The 20,396-nt window shown below is 43.9% G+C and overlaps 1 protein-coding gene across 1 annotated transcript in view; it reads left to right on the top strand.

Annotated features, from left to right (window-relative positions):
• ALK (ALK receptor tyrosine kinase) overlaps positions 1 to 20,396 on the top strand; it is a 383,537-nt gene that overhangs the window by 91,284 nt on the left and 271,857 nt on the right. Inside the window, exon 3 of the mRNA XM_054397449.1 lies at positions 11,830 to 11,925. Within this exon, the coding sequence (XP_054253424.1) occupies positions 11,830 to 11,925 (96 nt within the window). The remainder of the gene's footprint in view (positions 1 to 11,829; positions 11,926 to 20,396) is intronic.

The following is a 20,396-nucleotide window of genomic DNA, read 5'->3' as shown; positions in this document are numbered from 1 at the left end:
AGAAGGAAGGATGGTGCACATGGACAAAAAGCTTTTTTTCACAAAAAGAAAAAAAAAGTTGAGGGAGGTTCTCCTGCTCTACTACTCTGTTCTAGTGAGGCCTCATCTGGAGTATCATGTCTGGTTCTGGGTTTCCCAGTTCAAGAGAGACAGAGAACTACTGGAGACAGACAGAGTCGAAGGAAGGGCTGTGAGAATGATGAAGGGACTGGAACATCTGTCTGATAAGGAAAGACTGAGAGAGCTGGGGCTGTTTAGCCTGGAGAAGAGAAGGCTGAGAGGGGATCTGATCAATATCTATAAATGTCTGAAGGGTGGGTGTCAGGAAGAAGGACCCAGGCTCTTTTCAGTGCTGCCCTGTGATAGGATGAGGGAAAACAGACACAAACTGGAACACAGGAGCTTCCACCTCAACATGAGAAAAAAATTCTTTGCTGCTAGGGTGCTGGAGCCCTGGAGCAGGCTGTCCAGAGAGGTTGTGGAGTCTCCTTCTCTGGAGACATTCAAAATCCCCCTGGACACATTCCTGTGTGACCTGATCTAGGTGATCCTGCTTTGTCAGGAGGGTTGGACTCCAGAGGTCCCTTCCAACCCCTAACATTCTGTGATTTGTATCTGTAGTATGGGATTCAGTGAACGTGAGTTTCCAGGGAAATGGTTAGATCAGGTAGAGGCACTTCCCAAACTAACTCAGTTTGAACTGCAACCTTTAACTTGTTGTTTTTTGTCTGTATTAGGAACCACAGGAAGGAGGGTTGTCCTTCCTTCTGGTGTGCAGTAGGTGTTTGAAAAGGAACTCCAGTTTTCTCCCCATCCACATTCAGTGCTGAATTGCAGTGTAAGAGTGGGTTTGAAACGGTCGGATAGTGTCTGTCTTTGAATGGATTTCGGTTGGAAAGGGACATTTAGTTGCTATACATGAATGAAAAAATTGTTCCCTAAACTTTGCTGAGTGTTTCCAGAGCCTGAGGTACTGACATGGCATGAAAGCGTGGGAGGAGAAGTGAGTTACCACCATTATCGTCCTGATCAAAGAAGTCTTTGAAAGGTGATGCAGGCTGTCTGCTCTGAGGGTAAAGAGTCTCCTGCAGACCACAAAGATCTGCATCAAACACTGCAGATACTAAGTCCCCTGACATTTAACCGTGCAAGGATTTGTTGTTTTTTTTTTTTTTTTTCACCTGTGTCTGTCTCCACTGACACTTAAGAAATATGGAGACAAAAGAAGAAGTGAGCCTTGAAGGCCACACCTTGAAAACAAGAGACATGAATCACAAGGCAGATGTTGAGAAAGAGACGTGCTTGGATTAAAATCTGCAAGGACTGTGGGACACTGAGTGTCTCCATGTCTACAGCTGTGTTACAGTGATAGCTGCTTACAGGTGTAAGGATCTCTATTTGTCCTGGTTTAGTATACAGTTTGTCTAGTACAAAAGAGGGATTTAAGTGTAAAAAGAGCAGGAGGTTGTTGCTGGGTTTGGTTTTTTTTTTCCCCTTTTTCCTTAATCTCTTTAGTTTTAGATGCTATGGGATATGTGCCAATCTGATGAGAAACTCCAGCTGGGTGTATGTGTTAGCTATGCAGGAATCCAAGGTGAAGGCACTGTATGGTTTGAAGTCAGTATGTGTCATGAATTATTAAAACACTACCAAAACAACTTTTTTTTTTTACCTTTTTTTTTTTTTTCTTGAAAGCCTGACCACTGTACTTTTAGAGGTTGTGTTGAGTACAGACTACAATACATTTTAGGGAAAATACATGTAGAAGAGGGTCACAACAACCTCATGCAATGTTACAGGCTTTGGGCAGAGTGGCTGGAGAGCTGCCCAGCAGAGAAAGATCTGAATATGAGCCAGCTTGTGCCCAGGTGGCCCAAGAAAGCCAACAGCATCCTGGCCTGCATCAGGAATAATGTGACCAGGAGGTCTAGGGCAGTGATTGTGCCTCTGTACTCAGCAACTGGTGAGGCCACATCTTGAGTATTGGGTTGAGTTTTGGGTCTCTCACTACAAGAAGGACTTTGAGGTGGTGGGGCATCTTCAAAGAAGAGCAACTAAACTGGTGAAGGGTTTTGTGACAGATGGCTGAGAGAAATGGGGTTGTTTAGTGTGGAGAAGTGGAGGCTGAGGGGAGACCTCATTATTCTCTAAAGCTCCCAGAAAGGACCTGATAGAGAGGTGGATATTGTTCTCACATGCCACAAGTGATAAGGCAAGAGGAAACAGCCTCAAGTTGTTCCAGAGAAGGTGCAGGTTGTAGATTAGGAACAATTTCTTCACAAAAAGGGCTGTCAAGCACTGGAACAGGCTGCCCAGGGAGGTGGTGGAGTCACCATTATGGGAGGCATTTAAAAGACGTGTGGATGTTGTGCTGAGGGATGTGTTTTAGTGGCAGTGGCTTTGCAGTAGTGGTGGGATTGGGAGCTCTAGGCAAGTGGTTGGACTTGATAACCTCAGAGGTTTCTTCCAACCTTGACAGTTCTGTGGAATAATGTGAGCCATGCAAATACATGGACACTGGTATGGCAGTCATCCTGGTATAAAAGTTACTGTGGTATAGTGTGATTGCTGCCCAGAGAGGTTGTGGAGTCTCCTCTGGAGACATTCAAAACCCACCTGGATGCGTTCCTAGGTGATCCTGCTCTGGCAGGGGTGTTGGACTGGATGATCTTTTGAGGTCCCTTCCAACCCCTAATGTCCTGTGCTTCTGTGTGATGATGTGTGCGTATCTGGTGTAGCAATCATACTGGTTGCCATACCAATATATATGCTCCATATATACACATGTCATAGTCAGCTGTGCTGAAGGCCTTTAGGCAGGGAGCACTGTAGCAGGGAGTCCTTCTAGGGGCCAGTCCAGCAGCCACTGTAAGGACTCCAAGCGACTGCATATAAGGGGTCTGGAGCACAAGCCCTGTGAGGAGAGGCTGAGGGAGCTGGGGGTGGTTAGCCTGGAGAAGAGGAGGCTCAGGAGAGACCTTTTTGCCTTTTTACAACTACTTGAAGGGATGCTATAGCCAGGTGGGGGTTGGTCTCTTCTCCCAGGCTACCAGTGACAGAATGAAAGGACGCAGTCTCAAGCTGCACCAGGCGAGGATTAGACTGGATATTAGGAAGAAATTCTTCACAGAAAGAGAGATTGGCCATTGGAATGTGCTGCCCAGGGAGGTGGTGGAGTCACCGTCCTGGAAGTGTTTAAAATAAGACTGGATGAGGCACTCAGTGCCATGGTTTAGTTGATTAGATGTTATTGGATGATAGGTTGGACTGGATGATCTTGGAGGTCTTTTCCAACCTAGTTGATCTGTAATTCTGAAGGAACTCTGTCAGGCTGACATACATAGCCCAGAGGTGGATGCTGCCTTTTAGCTGTTCTGTGGGAGGTTTTTCAGGGCTACAGCAGACAAATATCCCAGACAGCCATGGAAGGATCACTTTGTTTTCACACAAAAAGAAAAAATTCAGAGCATCTGCAACCTGATGGACTTACGTGTGCCTTAGTGGAAAGGTTCCTAATGCCACAGACTTCAACTTGCGCTTCCTTGCCGTCTACAGTGCTTGGAGGTCTGTCTGTGCTTCAGGAAACATCAAGACATAATGGCTTCTGGTTTTCACTTCAGACCTAGACAGTCATTCAGGGGCATTGGTCATCAGTCCAAAGACAAGGACAGGTGATGCCCTGTGTTGAAATACCATGACCACACAAAGTCACCACTCCAACACTCCTCTTCCAGCTGTGATCTTAAAATATCTAAAAGCTGATAGAGTGCACAAGTATTCAGAATATGTGTTTGTACGTGGAGCTTTGCTGCTCAAGGGCTTTTCCCTTTGTTTAGCAAAGCTGCAGGCTAGACAAGCAGGAGAAGCACATCCCCTGACGCAGTCTTGCCTGCAGCCTCAGCGGCTGCTGAGACAAACCAGAGCTGTGAGCAGTTCAATTACTAACACTCAGTCCTTTGTTTTCTTCGTGTTGCCCACAGAGATGCTTAATTGTGTTGTGGAAGATTGTTAGAGCAAAGATCAGTCTGCTGTTGGATATTTTAAAGGTTTCTTGTGTGCATGTAGATGAGTAACAAATTTAAGCCATTTCTTCTCTGGTCTGTAATTGAGATCCTGAGCTCTTAATCATTGATTCATTGCTGTTTTGTGGTGTCTTACTGGGCAGGTCTTCAGCAGATGCAGACTATCCAGATGCAGTGGTATGCTCTAGATGGCAGTGTATTTTTAAACTGTATTGGTAGAACAGAAGCTTGGTCATTTTAATTAGGGGGTGTGTGTGTGTGTGTGTTAATTACTTTGTATGCCACTTGCTTTTAAAGTAGAGATCAAAAAATTTCTCAGATTTTACAATATGCATGCAAACACCAAGAAGAATCCAAAGGAAGTGGCAAAAAAGAGAGTATTGTTTCTTCTTTCAGTTTTTAACAGGAAAATGTGAATTTTCTTTTCCCCCTGTAACCAGCAGCAACACACTGATACTTCCCTGTCACAATACCTTGTAATTTGAGTGCTTCAAGCTCTCCTTCTTCCTGAGCCAAAGTCTGCTTATCAGACCATGTCTCCCAGACTTAGCAGACTCCCCTTGCATCAAGAATTGTCCATGGGATATTGTAGGCAGAGGGACTGCCTAGTCAACAGAAAGAGAACTGACCTGTGGGCTACTTATTTGCTGGCTGAATTAGTCAAGTTTGAGGCATTTCAAATCTAAAGTTCTCTGTGAAAAGGAGAAGGGGGAAAAATACTAACAGAAAAGATTTAAAAGAAAAGTTAAAATCAGCCTTTACGAAGAGAAAACAAAAAGTCAGGGCCAGAAGGATAAGACTGATGTTGAATTAAATACAGTTTTATTAGTGACACATGCTTTATGTACAGGAAGTGTATGCTAATCCCAAATTTACTCATCAAGCATCTGCCAGGCAGTGTTGATCAGTTCTGTGCCTCATGCAGTATATGTTTGACTGAATCCACTATCCACAGGTCTGCTGCTACAGTCCTCTAAATGCAGATTTCTTCTCTGCAGCCCTCCAGGTTTGGTCACACACACTATGGTTTATTTGCACTCATCAGGCTTTCAATATGACATAAAATCATTGCAACGTAATGCTTTATTAAAGGTATTTTCCAACTGAAAAAGACAAACTTGACAGGCTGTCAGGGAGCAGTTTTTGTACTTTAGAAAAGAGTTTATAAAAAGAAACCCTGGAGTACATCCACGTGTTAGTGTAAGTAAACCACTCACAGCAAGAAACTGCATGGAATGAGCTTGCCCTTTGCCTTGTACTCTGGCTTGACTGCAAACAGAATCTGAGTTTTGCTTCTGCATGTCATTTAGAGAGTGATTTGTATGAGCAGAGTTGAGTCTATGGGTTATTCACAAAGAGTTTGCTTGGGTGTTTTTTGGGTTTGGTGCTGCTTGGTCACCTCGACGTAATGCGCTTTTTGCGCTTTCACGGCTGGCTGAGTCTTGTCTGCAGATGGGAAGAGGGGGGGAAAGGAAAGTTTTGAAAAGGCTGTGTGAGTACTTCTGACCTGATCATGAGGATCAGTGATGAATTTGAGAGGTCACTGGGAATTCTCAGGCAACCTGTTTCCCCTTGGTTGAATACCTTTGCCCCTCAAAAACTGAAATTAAGAACAATTGTGGAGCCAGAAGATCAGGAATCCTTTATTAAGGACTGCTTGTATGTGCACTTTCAGCTAGACAGAGGCAAGCTGGTTCAATGTGATCCAGAGAGTGCTCAGGTGGCCAAGAAGGTGGCCTGCATCAGGAATGGTGTGGCCAGCAGGAGTAGGGAAGTGACCATCCCCCATATTTGTCACTGGAGAGGCCACGCTTTGAGTGGGTTCAGTCTTGGGTCACTCAGTACAAGAAGGACAGTGAGGCTGGAGAGTGTGCAGAGAAGGTTCTGGAGAACAGGTCTGGTGAGGAGTAGCTCAGGGAACTGGGATCGTTTGGTCTGGAGAAGAGGCTGAGGGGAGACCTCATTGCTCTCTTCAACTCCCTGAAAGAAGGTTGGAGTGAGGTGGGGGTCAGTCTCATTGTGCCAGGGGAGGTTTAGGTTGACATTAGGAAAAATTCCTTTGCTGCAAGAGTGGTCAGGGATTGGAACAGGCTGCCCAGGGAGGTGGTGGAGTCACTATCCCTGGAGGTGTTCAAGAAACCTATGGGCATGGCACTTTGGGATATGTTTTAATGGCCTTGGTAGTCTTAGGTTGACAGTTGGACTGGATGATCTTAGAGGTGTTTTCATCTGAAATAATTCTATGATAAGCCCAAACATCTTGCCGGTCATAGCCAGCTAGGACTTATTTCACAAATGTCCTGAGAAGTCTTTTGCAGGATAGGGATGTTGGGTTTCATTTCCCTGCAGTGTTGAACCTGTCTCTTCTTAGGATGTCCTTGATCTGCCTCTGGTTCATAGAAGTCTACAGCAGTTTCCACACCTGATGCAGTCAGCTGCATGGAAGACTTTTTTGTTTAATCAAATGAAGTTTCTTTGGTCCTGAGTGCATTTGGTTGTTTGTTGTTTTGGTTTGGTTTGGGTTTTTTTGGTGTTTGGGGGTTTTTGTTTGTTTGTTTTAGCAGCGGAGAAGACAACTGTGCAATATCTTTTCTGTGGCAAATTGGTACCTTTTCCTTAGAACTGGAATAACCTTTTCTGAAATGTCAGGCGTTCGCTGAGATTGGAACATCCAGCCCTTCATGGAGGCTGTTTCTAAACACATCATTGTAATATTTGCCAAGAACTACTCTCTTGATTGCTGTTATAAATCAGAGCCACAAATACTTCTGACGTTGACTTTTCATTCTAACATAAAAAAATGTGGTTCTGAGAAGATTTTTTTTTTTTTCACCCCCCAGGTGTTAGGTGTAGTTGAAAGTACACATTGATCTCAGTTATTCACTGACACATCTGTTGTAACTCTGAAATCTAGAGGATAGGTGCATGCAGGTTTCTTACCTCACATTTACTACTGTGGAACTGGAAATAACACACCTCTGCCCCTTTGCTCTGGTGAGACCTTGCCTGGAGTACTGCATCCAGCTTTGGAGCCCTCAGTGCAGGAAGAACATGGACCTGATGGAGTGTCCAGAGGAGGGTTGTGAAAATGATCAGGGGGTTGGAACACCTGTGCTACAATGACAGACTGAGGGAGCTGGGGTTGTTCAGCCTGGAGAAAAGAAGGCTCCAGAGAGACCTAATAACAAGCCTCTGGTACCCTGAAGGTGGCATGCAAGAAGGCTGGAGAGGGACTGTTTCCAAAGGCCTGAAGCGATAGGACAAGGGGCAATGGTTTGAAATTAGAGAAGACTAGATTTAGGTTGGATGTTAGAAACACCCCATGAGGGTGGTGGAACGCTGGAACGGGTTGCCCAGGGAGGTAGTTGAGGCCCCATCCCTGAAGATATTCAAGGTAAGACTCAACAGGGCTCTGGGCAACCTGATCTAGTTGAAAATGCCCCTGCTGACTACAGAGGGGTTTGGACTAGATGATCTTTAGAGGTCCCTTCCAATCCAGACCATTCTGTGATCTCAGAACAGTGACAAAACTAATCCACTGAGTAATGAAGCAATATCCAAGTGTAGTAATAAGCAATATTTGCTTACATCTAGGTGCACTTTTTGGTTATAAAAGGAATGAATGCTTTGATAAAAATTCAATTACATTTCTGCATTGCATTGTGCTTTAGAGAACTACATGTGTTAATTGCTGGGGATATTTCTTATTTCTTTCAGAAAAGAAAGAAAAAAAAAAGGAGGAGGAAATTCTGTTTGTTTAAAAATGCCCCCAGTAGAAAGGTTTTCTTTTGTTTGTTCCATTTTTTTTGTTCATGTGAGCATGCAAGGTTATTCTATTAAAGAGAGATTTTTCATTAAAATAATACATAAATATTTTATTTAATGAATCTGTGGCCTTGAGGCTTAACTTCAGTACACATCAACCATTTTCTAGGTTTTTTTATATCCCAAACTCTTGGTGTGTTGAATGAATTTCACTTACCTGAAGGAGATTCTTTTGCATGACTTTAAATACAGGAATGTCACATGTCCTCCTCAGGTACATGTTTCTAGCTATGATGGAGTACCTTGGGTCAGGATTAGGTCCTGGATGTTCCTTTAGGCAGGAATATCAAAGAACCCTCTCTTGGACCTTGCGATACTTCTGGCTGCTAAAAATGAAGCTGTCAGCTTCCAGTTGCTAATCCATTAATTTTTTTTTTTAAAGGTTAGGATTACTGTTGACAAGTGACAGAGCACCCTGGTGCAAACAACTGGAATAGAAGGTTAGGACATTTAAAAAGAAGAGGACAAATTTTCTTAGTGCTTTTTTTGGCTTCAATCTGAATTGGTTTTGAGAGGGGAAAACCTCATGATCTTGGGCCACAGTCTAGTCTACATTTGCTTTACCCTTGCTGCAGAAGAAGCATTTATTTAGCTGATACAGTCTTCTGTAATTACCTTTCTGGATGTAAAATGCCCTGGAGGTGGAAGAGGAAAGGTCTCTCCTTCTCCTAACCAATAGCTCACTCTGAAATCAAATCATTCCTCACTGTGAAGAGTAGCCTCTTGGCTACACAAAAACCTTTTACCCAGCATCTTTCTCTGCAGATAACTTAATTGGGAAAGATTCATAACTTCTGATACAATCTTCTTGTCTTGAGGTTCAGACCAACAGCCAAAGCAAATCATTTGAAATGAAGTTCCAAAATTAATCCTTAAAGAATAGGAGAAAAACTTCTTAGGTTAAAGTAAATTGAACTGGATCCATTCTATTCTTCAGAAATCTTCCTAAAGGGAAGCTTTCAAATGTTTGTGTTCTCTCTTATGCACCTCTTGCTGCTGAGAGAGAAGAGGTTCAAGTGTCTGCACTGTTCTGTCCGCTGAGCTGTTCAACCTTATTCTTTATCTGCATTGACTGCAAATGTTGGTGATGGAAGGAACATATCCGCTTACCTGAGGCTGAAGACAGGCATGATTTCTGAAGAATGTAACCTGAAGAGGCATTTGTCTGAAGATGAGGAGTGCCAGGGAATTTGGACTGCTGCAGCTGATTGTTGTGTTATTGATTCCCAGGAAAGGCTGGTCCGGGGTGGTAGCGGTGGCTTCATTTTGAGTTGTGTAGCTGCGGTGTCATGGGATAAAAATGAACTTCAGTGACTTTCTCTCAGTTTGTTTTGCTGTGGGAACAGAAGAGGGGAGCAGGTCAGCTCTTCAGGTTTGTGTGATGTTTTCATGGGATTGAGGCCCCAAGGCTTGGCTCTTTTATTGATACTGAATGCATGACATCTGTGTTTATTTGGGACTGCTAGGGGTAAAGAGGCCCCAGAGTTCTTGTCTGTAATCTGTGCTTAAGATTCATAGATTCATAGAATGGTTTAGGTTGGAGGGGGCATTAAAAATCATCTAGTTCCAACCCCCTGCCATAGGCTGAGACACTTTCCACTACACCAGGTTGCATGAGGCACTCACTCTGATATAAAATTTATTGTGGTATGCAGTATACTGTGATATACATAAATGGGGGATGTGTGTGTGTAGTGGATGTACTGAACAGTTCTTTGATCCTGGGGTGCATTATGAAGAGTGTGTCCTGCAGGTCAAGGGAGGTTCTCCTTCCCCTCTACTCTGCCCTAATGACACCACTCTGGAGTACTGTGAATTCTTGTGCTATCACTTAGCATTGAGACCAGGTTTAATGGAGCCAGTAGGAACATTTATTTTTTTTTTTTCTTTTCTACTTGAGAATGGCTTTATAATGCAGAGTCCATTCCTATCTTGGAGATTATTGCTGTAGACAATGAGCAAGTGGTACACTGGAACAGGTTGCCCAGGGAGGTAGTTGAGGCCCCATCCCTGGAGATATTCAAGGTGAGGTTCAACAGGGCTCTGGGTGACCTGACCTAGTTGAGGATGCCCCTGGTCACTGCAGAAGGAGTCGAACTAGATGACCTTTGGAGGTTCCTTCTAACCCAGACCATTTTATGATTTGCAACTCTGACCTAAGAATGATTATTTTTCTCTTGATTTTGCTGTCACTACTCCGTTACAGGAGTGTGCTAATAGTGAGATTGCACTGAGAATGAGATAGGGCACAGCTAACACCTGGTATTTAAGCTTCTGACAAGGCCTCTTAAATTGTCTGGGTTTTCTTCAGTGGCAGTGGGAAGCAGGGCTAAGCAGAGCTTTAAGAGAATCAAAGCTGTGTTTTCCCCAAGGCTTAGCCATTTACCTTGTTTACTCTTATCCTCTAAAGTGTGTCTTTTATTATCCGTTGCTATTTATCCATTCAAGGGCACAGTTCTTCAGCACTCTGAATTAATTATTGCTGTTAGTTAATTCCTATTGTTACAGAAAGCTTTACCAAACGTTTTATTTAGAGGTGTTAACAAATTAGTTTGCTGTTATTGCAGCAAAACTTAGTGTTGCACTGAAACCAAAAGAATTCAAGCAAGCAACTGCAGCATTCTTACTTGACAAAAGTATCATTGAATAGATAGAAAATGTACTTTTGATTTTCTTTCTGAGCAACAAATTCTTTACGGCTTCTGTGAGAACTCAGGCCATACCAACACTCCAGAGGTTTATTTTGTTCCATCAGACAAACCCCCCCAAAACAAAAGTTTTGCCTGCTTGCCTGCATTTCTACAAAGTGAAATCCTACCTTTCTCCTAAGAACCTCAAAAAAATGAGATGAGAATACTCAAGATCCTGCTATCTTCAGAAAATTCAACTCAGAATCATAAAATTCACTGGGTTGGAAGGAACTAGAGGTCATCTAGTTCAGCCTCTCTGCAGTAAGCAGGAACATTCCCGACTAGATCACGTTGCTCAGAGCCTCATCAAGCCTGACCTTGAGTGTCACCAGGGGTGAGGCCTCTACCACCTCCCTGGGCAACCTGTTCCAGTGTTCCAACACCTTCACAGTAAACAACTTCTCCCTAATGTCCAATCTAAATCTACCCTTAACTTAAATCTTCACAAGAAAAGCTGTGCTTTCGAAGCTTGCAGAATAATGTTTTGCTCATTGACCTTGTGTGTAATTGCAGATACCCTTTCTCTTTGTGCCTCTGACATCATCATGGTCTTGTAGAGTTAGTGCAGGTTTGACCGACCTGTTCTGGCTCACTGTAATGTTCTAGTCCCCAAAAGCATCTTTGAGACACACTGAGTTGTTGGACAGAAGCTGGGTATGTGTTTCATAGAATGGTCTGGGTTGGAAGGGACCTCCAAAGGTCATCCAGTCCAATGGCCTCTGCAGTGACTAGGGGCATCCTCAACTAGATCAGGTTGCCCAGAGCCCTGCTGAGGCTCACCTTGAATGTCTCCAAGGATGGGGCCTCAACTCCCTCCCCATGCAACCTGTTCCAGTGTTCCACTACCCTCATAGAAAAGAACCTGTTCCTAATTTGAAGCCATTGCCTCTCCTCCTATCACTACAGGCTTGTTCTGTGTATGAGATATCCCAGTGCTAACAAAACTTTAAAAACAAAAACAAACAGAATAACCCCACACTGAGGGGCTGCAAGGCCAAAGAGAGCTTAGAATCAGTATGAGATTAAACTTGGCAGTTATTCTAGGTGGCAATAATTCTGCAATGTAGAGCAATTAATCTCCTGTCTCCTTGCCTGTGCCTGTATCAAGAAGAAAGATCTAACCAGGAAGCAGTTGAATGTCAGTGCTTATTGCATCTGGTCTAGAAAGCTGGTTGAGATGTTTACACTTGATTTATAACACAGAAACAGCTATGCCATACATAACGTTTGGGTTTCTTATTTTTCTTTTTCTTCTTTTAAAATGAAAGGTTGGAGCATATCGGATCTCCCAGCAAGCAGCCCTCCTCGCCCTCCTGCTTACTCTGCTTGGAACTTGACCTGGGTCATGAGAGATACATCCCCTTTCTTCTCCCACAGAGGACGACACAGTGAGTAGCATTCATATATTGTCCTCAAGAGGCTGCGGCTAACTGCCTAAGGATACTGGTGTAATACTGGAGCATAATTACACAGCTGATTCATGATCAAATAGCCACACTGTCAGCCCCTGAGGGCACTAATAAGCCTTACTGCCCCTTACTAGCCAGCCCTGGGGCCTTTCCCTAACTTGCTTATGGGCCCAGGAGTATCATTTCTGCTCAGCACAGTTTGATGTGACCCTGGCCGTCTCCATCTTTACAGAAGTACCTGATCATAGAATTGTAGAATAGTCTGGGTTGGAAGGGACCTCTGAAGGTCATCCAGTCCAACCCCATCTGCAGTAAGCAGGGACATCCTCAACCAGATCAGGCTGCCCAGAGCCCGTCAAGTTCCACTTTGAATATCTCCAGGGACTGGGCCTCAACCACCTCCCTGGGCAATCTGTTCCAGTGTTCTACCACCTTCACAGCAGAGAACCTGTTTCTAACATCCAATCTAAATCTGCCCTTCTCTAGTTTGAAGCCATTACCCCTCGTCCTGTCACTGCAGGCCTTTGTAAACAGTCTTTCTCCATCCTTCTAGCAGGCCCTCTTCAAGTACTGGAAGGCTGCTATTTGGTCTCCTCAGAGCCTTCTCTTCTCCAGGCTGAACACCCCCAGCTCCCTCAGCCTGTCTTCACAGCAGAGGTGCTCCAACCCCCTGATCATTTTTGTGGCCCTCTGGACCCTCTCCATCAGGTCCATGTCCTGGTTCCTAGCCTACCACAGCCTGAACTGATCCTTCAAAAACAAGGTCCCAGACTGTGATATTTGAGCCACATGTTGGCATCCAGTGGTAATGTAAAGAGAAGACTTGCGTACCAAGCTTGTTTTTCCTTTCCATCTCCTTTGGTATCTCACATCCTTTCCAAAACTAGGAATCTGTTTTCATCTTTCTCTGGTATGACCTGTTTTCTGGCTATCCATAGCCATTCCACGGTGAAATACGATGGTTGTAGTTAGGACTGGGCTGCAGAAGGCACTATCTAACATGCAATCCAGAAAGTGACTGAAGTAGAATATATCTACTATATATCTACTACTAGTCTCTTTGAGGGGAGATAAGGTGCTGAGAGGCTAATAAGATTTACTCACCCTAAGCCTGTAATTATCTGCTTGAGGGAAAAGTTTGACCTACCTATATGAAGGAGTCCCATATTTCTTCAAATTTATGTTGCAGCCTTTTATGTGTGCAATATATATTCTTTCCACTGGCATACAATATCTGCTCTAGCTGTTGTATCTGCTTGAGTGATGAGGACACACCAATTTCATTTGGGAAGGGACAGTAGTACAATCTTTTTTTTTTTTTTTTCCCCCTCACTTGGTTTTCTCAGAAATTGCAAGAATGATTTTTAATTTATCCTTTATTACTTCTTCCTGAAGTCTTGCAGTTTCTCTGTAATAATGTTCTGAGAGAAAGCTTTGTTCTTAAAAACCTAAAAGCAGTGATTCCATCTGACAGCATCACATGGAGAGCAATGTAATGTATCTAAGCAAAAATTGTTTTAGCTGCTTGCACCAGACCAAATTCTACCATGTTCCAGCCATCTGTTTTGCAAGGAAAGGCAGGAATTTGGTGAGATGTTACACCAAATACAGTCTTCACTCGGGGCAATTCTAAACTGTTTTCTCCCTCAGTAGGAGTAATTCAGGACATGTACTTGAAACTACCGGAGAATCTTGAACAGGGGCAGGAGTAGGGTTTTTTCTTTCCTAGCTTTGCACTTTAACATTTCCTAAAGTTGGCAGAACTCCTTTAAATTAAAGGGCTGACAGTAGCCTTCAGAGCCAGGCATTTCAGACTGGAACACCCTGTAGCATCGCTGTGTGGGCATACTTCTTGCCACTTCAGATACACAGCATGCAGAGGACTGGTGTGGGGACATGGAGTAAATTCTTAGAATGGTTTGGGTTGAGCCTGTAAGCATAGCCCAAGCCTAAGAGTGCAGTTCTTAAAACTTCTCTCTCTTCCTCTGCATACCTGCAGCTTATGTGCACTCGAGTGTTTATTAGTAAACTTCCCAGGAATCTGGATTTCTGTCCAGAAGTACCATCAATATGAGAGGGATGGACGGTGCCTTTCAGCAGCTGATTGTTTGCTCTGGATCTGAGCAGCTCTCTGAAGGTCATGCAGGAGCTTAGCAGAGCATGGCAGATGACAGAGTTAAACCATCCAAGCTTGCAAGCGAGTAACTTTGTCCCAGGACCATTCCTGCCTTCTGATTAAGTGGTTAATCCAAAATCACACAAGCAATCATTAGCAGAAATAAAATCCCACAGTCCTTTAGTGCTACTAGAGTGTTTTCCACTTCTGTCAGAAGCGTTCTTTACTGCTTCCAGAGTAACTGTGATTGCAGAGTGCTCAATGAAACTTCTGTCAAAACTTTGTTTGTCTGATCATCTGATGGAACCCATCTAATTAACAGGCTGACATTGCCAGAGTGGGACAATATTAGTTGTCTTAATTACCTTTGCCTTGTGTTCAGCTATTTGAGAAGTCTCTGATTGAAAGGCTGAATAAATTGAAAGGTAGGGTCCCTCTTCCTCTGCCAAACTAAGTTCTCTGCTCCTTCAGTCAGAATTAAAATTCTGACAGACTGCTTCTAGTAGCTCTGGCAGGAAAAGTGCTTGATGAGATCTTCAAAACTATATGCAGCAGTCCTGAAAGATAATCACTGGCACAACAGGATACTTGAAAGTGATGTATTCGCATGACTACTGTTTTTCTATTTTATCTAGAGGTTTCTGGATTTGTCTCTATCCAAGCATTGATTAATCATCCATCTTCTCAGAGATGCAAAATCTACCTTCTTTTCAGAAAATAAAGACTTAAAGCCAAATGAAGTCAAAATCACCTGGGAATTCAGCCCGGAGGGCAGGAGGAGTCTTTAAATCTCTGTATTTTTTGCGTGCTCTTTTGTTCTCCTTGAGGTACACTCAGACTATTTCCTGTGGCTAGAACAAACTTTTCATGCCTTCTGCATATGTGGTGGTGTATTAATCTCCCATTTGCAGCACTGATGGAACTCTGTCCTGAGGCTTACATGATTAACTGCACCCAGCCACATATTTCATTCCTTGTCCTGGTTGGTTGAATATTAATTTTCTCTTCTGTATAGGTATTGTATAAGAAATCAATAGTCCACTACATAAAATCCATTAAGCTTCTGTAAGAGGCGTTCCAGATGATGGGTGCCTCTTAAGGCCTTGTGGAAGCCTTCATGCAGTTCATACACCACCTTCTGCCCCATCCTCCACATCCCCCCAGGGCTAGCCAGCAGCACTGAACCTGGAGCATGATCTTGGCAGGGCAGGGTGGCAACTGCTGACAGTGCCACCAACTGGAAAAAAAAGTCAAAAGCAATTCAGCCCATGTAAATTCTCTTTTGAAGGAAAAGCAGGTTTCATGAGAACAGAAGGCCACAAGGATTGTCCTGTTGGAGTGTTTGGGAAACAGGAGATGGCTTTTGCTTTTTAAGGCTAATGCAGCCATGCAGTCTGTGCGTCTCTTCACCAGAAGCCTCCAGTAGCACCTGAACTCCTTGTCTTTTCTGAACCAGCTTTGTGCAAAACGCTGAAATGTCTCTCTCAGGCTGTGCCATACTTCTGCAGTATGGTTTAGAGATTTTGGGTTGGTTGTTTGGTTGGTTGTTTTTTTTCACCCCCTCCTGAGACTTAGGAAATAGTAGTGGTTTAGGAAATAGTGGTGCTTTGGATGACAAAGATAACTGGGACTGAAATTCAGGAGGAAATAGCAAATTCAGCTACCAAATGACTAGTGTGCTTAAAAATATCTCCAAATGGTGAGTTCAGCAGAGGAGGAGCAGATACTTTCAAGACTGCATAATTATTCACAGCTTTGATTTAATAGGTACTAAAAGCATAATCCAAAAGATGGCCTCTATTAACAACTTATTAATAATTTCACTCAGCTCTATGTCTTCAGAAAACTAATTCGACAGGGTTGTTGATTTTAGGGATTTTTTTTTCCACATTTTCCAATGCAGTGTCGTCTGTGATGAGTTCATGGTTTCTTAAATTGGGTCTTCTAAAAATAAAATTAAAAGGCTTTGGACTAATTATCCCCTGGAATAATTTAGAGACATTCTCACTGTGTATTTGATGCTCAGTGGCACAGCAGTTGCTCAGTGAGGTGTCAGATTAATGATTATTTTATTTTTTTTCTGTGGTAGGTCATGTGTAGCTTGCTGAATTCAAGTCCTCATGCACAGGCATTCAAAATACCATTTCATTCATGTGAGTTGGATACCACATAACTAGTGCTGATGTGAAACTCAGGGAATCTGAACTTCAAACAAAAGGGAAGATGAAGAGAAAGAGAGCACTAGCCAGATGAATTCATGTTGCAGTTAGGTTCCAATGGCTACTTGTATAAGTCTTCAACAAACCAGACTAATACTGACATCTTTAGAATTATGTTATTGTGACACTTGGCTCAGCATGGTATAGTGGAATGTATGGATATAGAACTGTAGAATTCTGTTGGTTGTAAAAGACCTCTAAGATCAAGTCCAACCATCAACCCAACACCACCATGGCCCTATGTGCCATATCCGCATGTTTCTCAAATACCTTCAGGGCAGTGACTCCACTGCCTCCCTGGGCAGCCTGTTCCAATGCCTGATCATTCTTTCAGGAAAGAATTTTTTTCTTAACATCCAGCCTAAACCCCCCTGGCACAATTTCAGGCCAATTCCTCTCATTCTGTCACTTGATACTCAGAGAACACCAACCCACACCTCAGTCTAGCCTCCTCTCAGGGAGTTGAAGAGAGCAATGAGGTCTCCCTTCAGCCTTCTCTTCTCCAGATTAAACAATCAGTCCCTCCTCATAAGACTTGTTCTCTAGGTCTTCACTAGCTTTGTTGCCCTTCTCAGGACATGCTCCAACAGCTCAATGCCCTTCTTGCAGTGAGGGGTCCATAACTGAGCACAGTATTCGAGGAGCGGCATCACCAGTCCAGAGCACAGGGGATGTGTTACATGTTCCTGTTTGGAAGGTGAGATAAAGTCAGGAGAGAAATGAGGAGGAAAACACCATGTTCCAGAGACAGAATTAATGAATGCCTTAGTAAAGGCATTGCAGAAGTGGTGTACTATCTTATTTTAAGTATATCTTTTTGCAGTCTTAGGACTAGTCTAACACAGTTCTGGAAATAGTGTTATGAATATAATAGGACAAGACTTGAATTAACAACTGTTATTCACACCAGATTAATGGAATGAATATATAATAGCAGATCCTGTTAACCCCATATATCCACACAAAAATTCCTGTTTGACAGTCGGGTGGTATTTGTGCCACGTGCAATGGTGCTGAAATCCAGGAGGAGGAAAATCACAGATAAAGCAGCATCTGTCTAGCTAAACTGATGGCTGTGATAGGCAAGGAAGAAGGAAAAAAAAAAAAAAAGGATTAGGGAAGAATTTTTACTTTCTTGAAGTTATTATTTTCCTTTTATCCTTTTTCATCTGCAGATAATAAGCCAATGACAGCTCAACATTTTTCAATAGTAAAATAACATTCCATGAGATAACAAATGTCTTTCCTCCCTGTCTCTCAAGTATTCATTTTCTCTAGAGATCTCTCAAACCTCATGCAAGAGGTCCCTTGTATGAACTGTCAAAATATGACAGTTCATCCACCCAGTGTTTTGCACCAACTGGAGCATGTTTTCTAACAACCACTCTTAGTTGGTCCTTCAGTCTTGGCCGGAACTGGCACTAGAAGTGCATTTGTGTTTGTTGCTTTTGCTGCGTGCGTGGGAGACTTGGTGGACAAATACTTCTTCTGTGGAGGACGAGCTCTGTCACTTCTCAGAGCAGGAGGAATGAAAATGAGAGCTATTGCTGGTTGTTCTCCCAACACCCCCTCCTCACACCTCTCTCTGTAGCTGTCTTGAAAGACTGTGCTTATAATTGATTGATAAAGGAGTCCTGGCCCTCTTCTTTGTAGCTTAATTTCCACTGCACAAAGCAGCTGTCACAGATTTTGGTGATTCAGTGCCTGGTGCACACTGGGGAGCTGGGCAGATATAAAGTATATGCTGTCATTTTAAAGATTCTTTTCACAAAGGAATGAATGGTTGCATTATTGCAGTTCTCCCTAAGCCGCGGCCCATCCGGCTGTGGCTCACTTCCCACAGGATTCATGTCAACATTTGTGGCACTGGCAGAGCCCTAGCCCCGTGCCTGGCTCCCAGGCCTCAGCTCTCCTCCCGGGGCAATTCCTTCTGTGGAGCAGGAATTACAGGAGTTACAGAATCATAGAATTGTTTTGATTGGAAAAGTCCTCTAAGATCGAGTCCAACCATCAGCCTCACACTGCTGTGGCCATTAAGCCATGGCCCACAGTGCCATGCCCACAGGTTTCCTGAACACCTCCAAAGGACAGTGACTCCACCACCTCCCTGGGCAGCCTGTCCCGATGCCTGACCACTCTTGCAGGAAAGAAGTTTTTCCTAATATCCGACCTAAACCTCCCCTGGCACAATTTCAAGCCCCTTTCTTTCATTTTGTCACCTGATACTAGGAAGAAGAGACTGACCCCCACCTCACTGCAGCCTCCTTTCAGGTAGGTCTAGAGATCAAGGAGGTCTCCTCGCAGCCTGCTACTCTAAAACTTTACTTCAGAATGTAATCTCACTTTAATAGCTCCTCCTGAGGGAAATACAAGTGTTTCTTTTTCAAGGCTGGAGACCTCTAGGAGCACTTGGCTCATTCCTGACCTTCGGGTCCTCTCCTGCTCCTGAGGAAGGTTCTACACAGCGAGGAAGTGGGAAGAGGCCCTAGGCAGAGAAAGGTCAGGGTGCTGCCTTGAAGGGTGGAGGGGGCTTTTAGGCAGATGGAGCAAGCTACCAGGGATTTGCCTCACTGAGCCTCACCAGGACACCTCTTGTCCTCCTTTATACTCTGGTTGGCCAAAAGGGACACATTCTTCTCCTCCAGGTGAGCTTCTTTCTGCCTTGCCCTCCTCTGGGGTTTCGCTGGGCGCAGCCCATGGGGTCACAAATGGTGGCTGAGGGCATGTGAGTGTGGCCGGCCGGGTGTTGTGAGGGGAAGAAAGCGTGGAGACACTCACTGCAACCGAGTATCAGTGCCATGAGGGAAACAGTAGCATTCATGGTAGCAAACTCAGGGTCAGAGGAGTGGATGTGAAGACTTGCTGGTGCCGAGGAAGAACGCAGAGCAATATGTTAACTTGTGCTAAGTAGCTTTAAAATCCAAGGAGATTCCTGATGAACACAATCTGTGTCCCAAGGTAGAAAGAGGCACTTAGAGCCATGGTTTAGTTATTGCGAGGTGTTAGGTAATAGGTTGGACTTGGTGATCTCTGAGGTCTTTCCCAACCTGGTTGATTCTGTGAAAGAGGGGTTGGTGTGCTGCCCAGCTGCCCTCCTCACTGCTTTGCTTGCAGGTGACTGAGGCACATCAGGCAGGATAGACCTCAAAGCCATGCTGTGCAGAGCCATATCATGGGGCTCTTTGAGTGCTTCCCCAGTTCCTCACTTCCCCTGTCCTGCCCTGCTACGGCTCTCACATTTGTCAGCCCCAGGAGTGATAGCCCAAAGGCCAGGCAGTTACTGTCAACGCAGGCATTTGCTAGGGTTAGTAAGGCGTGGGGCACCCAACATGTTCTACATGTGTTGTATTATCCCTTAAAATGTGCCAGTTTATCCTTTCTCAGTGCTAAGCAATGGAAGGGAATAGGTGAAAATGTCTCCTCAGGCTTGGGGTTTTTTGGCAGGAACAAGGCAGTTAAGCCCTGCAATTGTTTTTAATTTGCATGACTGCTCACACCTTTTCTCTTACCGCTTGTGGTTTTTTCCATGCTCTTCCATCCTCTGATAGATTTGCTCTTCTTAAATCAATACTGTTCCTCCAGTTCCACTCAGGAAAGGTGGCACTAGGAATCCATTCTCAAAGAATTTTATCCCTTTTTCATGCCAACAGAGCAATTCTCACTTCCAAGGCCCTGGGCTGTGTTTTGCTGTCCTCCTGGGTGTTCAAGCAGGCTGGTGAGCTGACAGCCAGAGAGCAGAGTCTCCTATTTATGCTCCATTTTAGGGGGAGAATAGTTATGGGTCAGGCTTCTTTTTATTACCCCATGTGTCTACCCCCTGTATTGGTGGATAGAAATTCAGAAGGGCCTGATGAGGCAATAGAAACTCTTAGATTGAATGCCCTGTGCCCTTTTCTACCCAGAGGGAATGGCGAAGGCTTTAGGAGCTGTCTCTGTCCCTAGGATTAATAACTGGAAAATCAATTTGTCATTTCCCTGTCATAAATTAAAAGTTTATAGGCCTTATAACATGAGTATAATAGAGGTTAGTGAGTATTGATGGAGGTCTCAAAGCTCACTCAGCAGAGCACATCTCTACTCTACAATTTGAATTATGTCCCCTCCACAAGGAGTAT

The sequence above is a fragment of the Indicator indicator genome, chromosome 2 (genome assembly GCF_027791375.1).
Source record: "Indicator indicator isolate 239-I01 chromosome 2, UM_Iind_1.1, whole genome shotgun sequence".
In the NCBI taxonomy this organism is placed as follows: domain Eukaryota; kingdom Metazoa; phylum Chordata; class Aves; order Piciformes; family Indicatoridae; genus Indicator; species Indicator indicator.
This window is presented reverse-complemented; position numbering and strand designations above follow the sequence as displayed.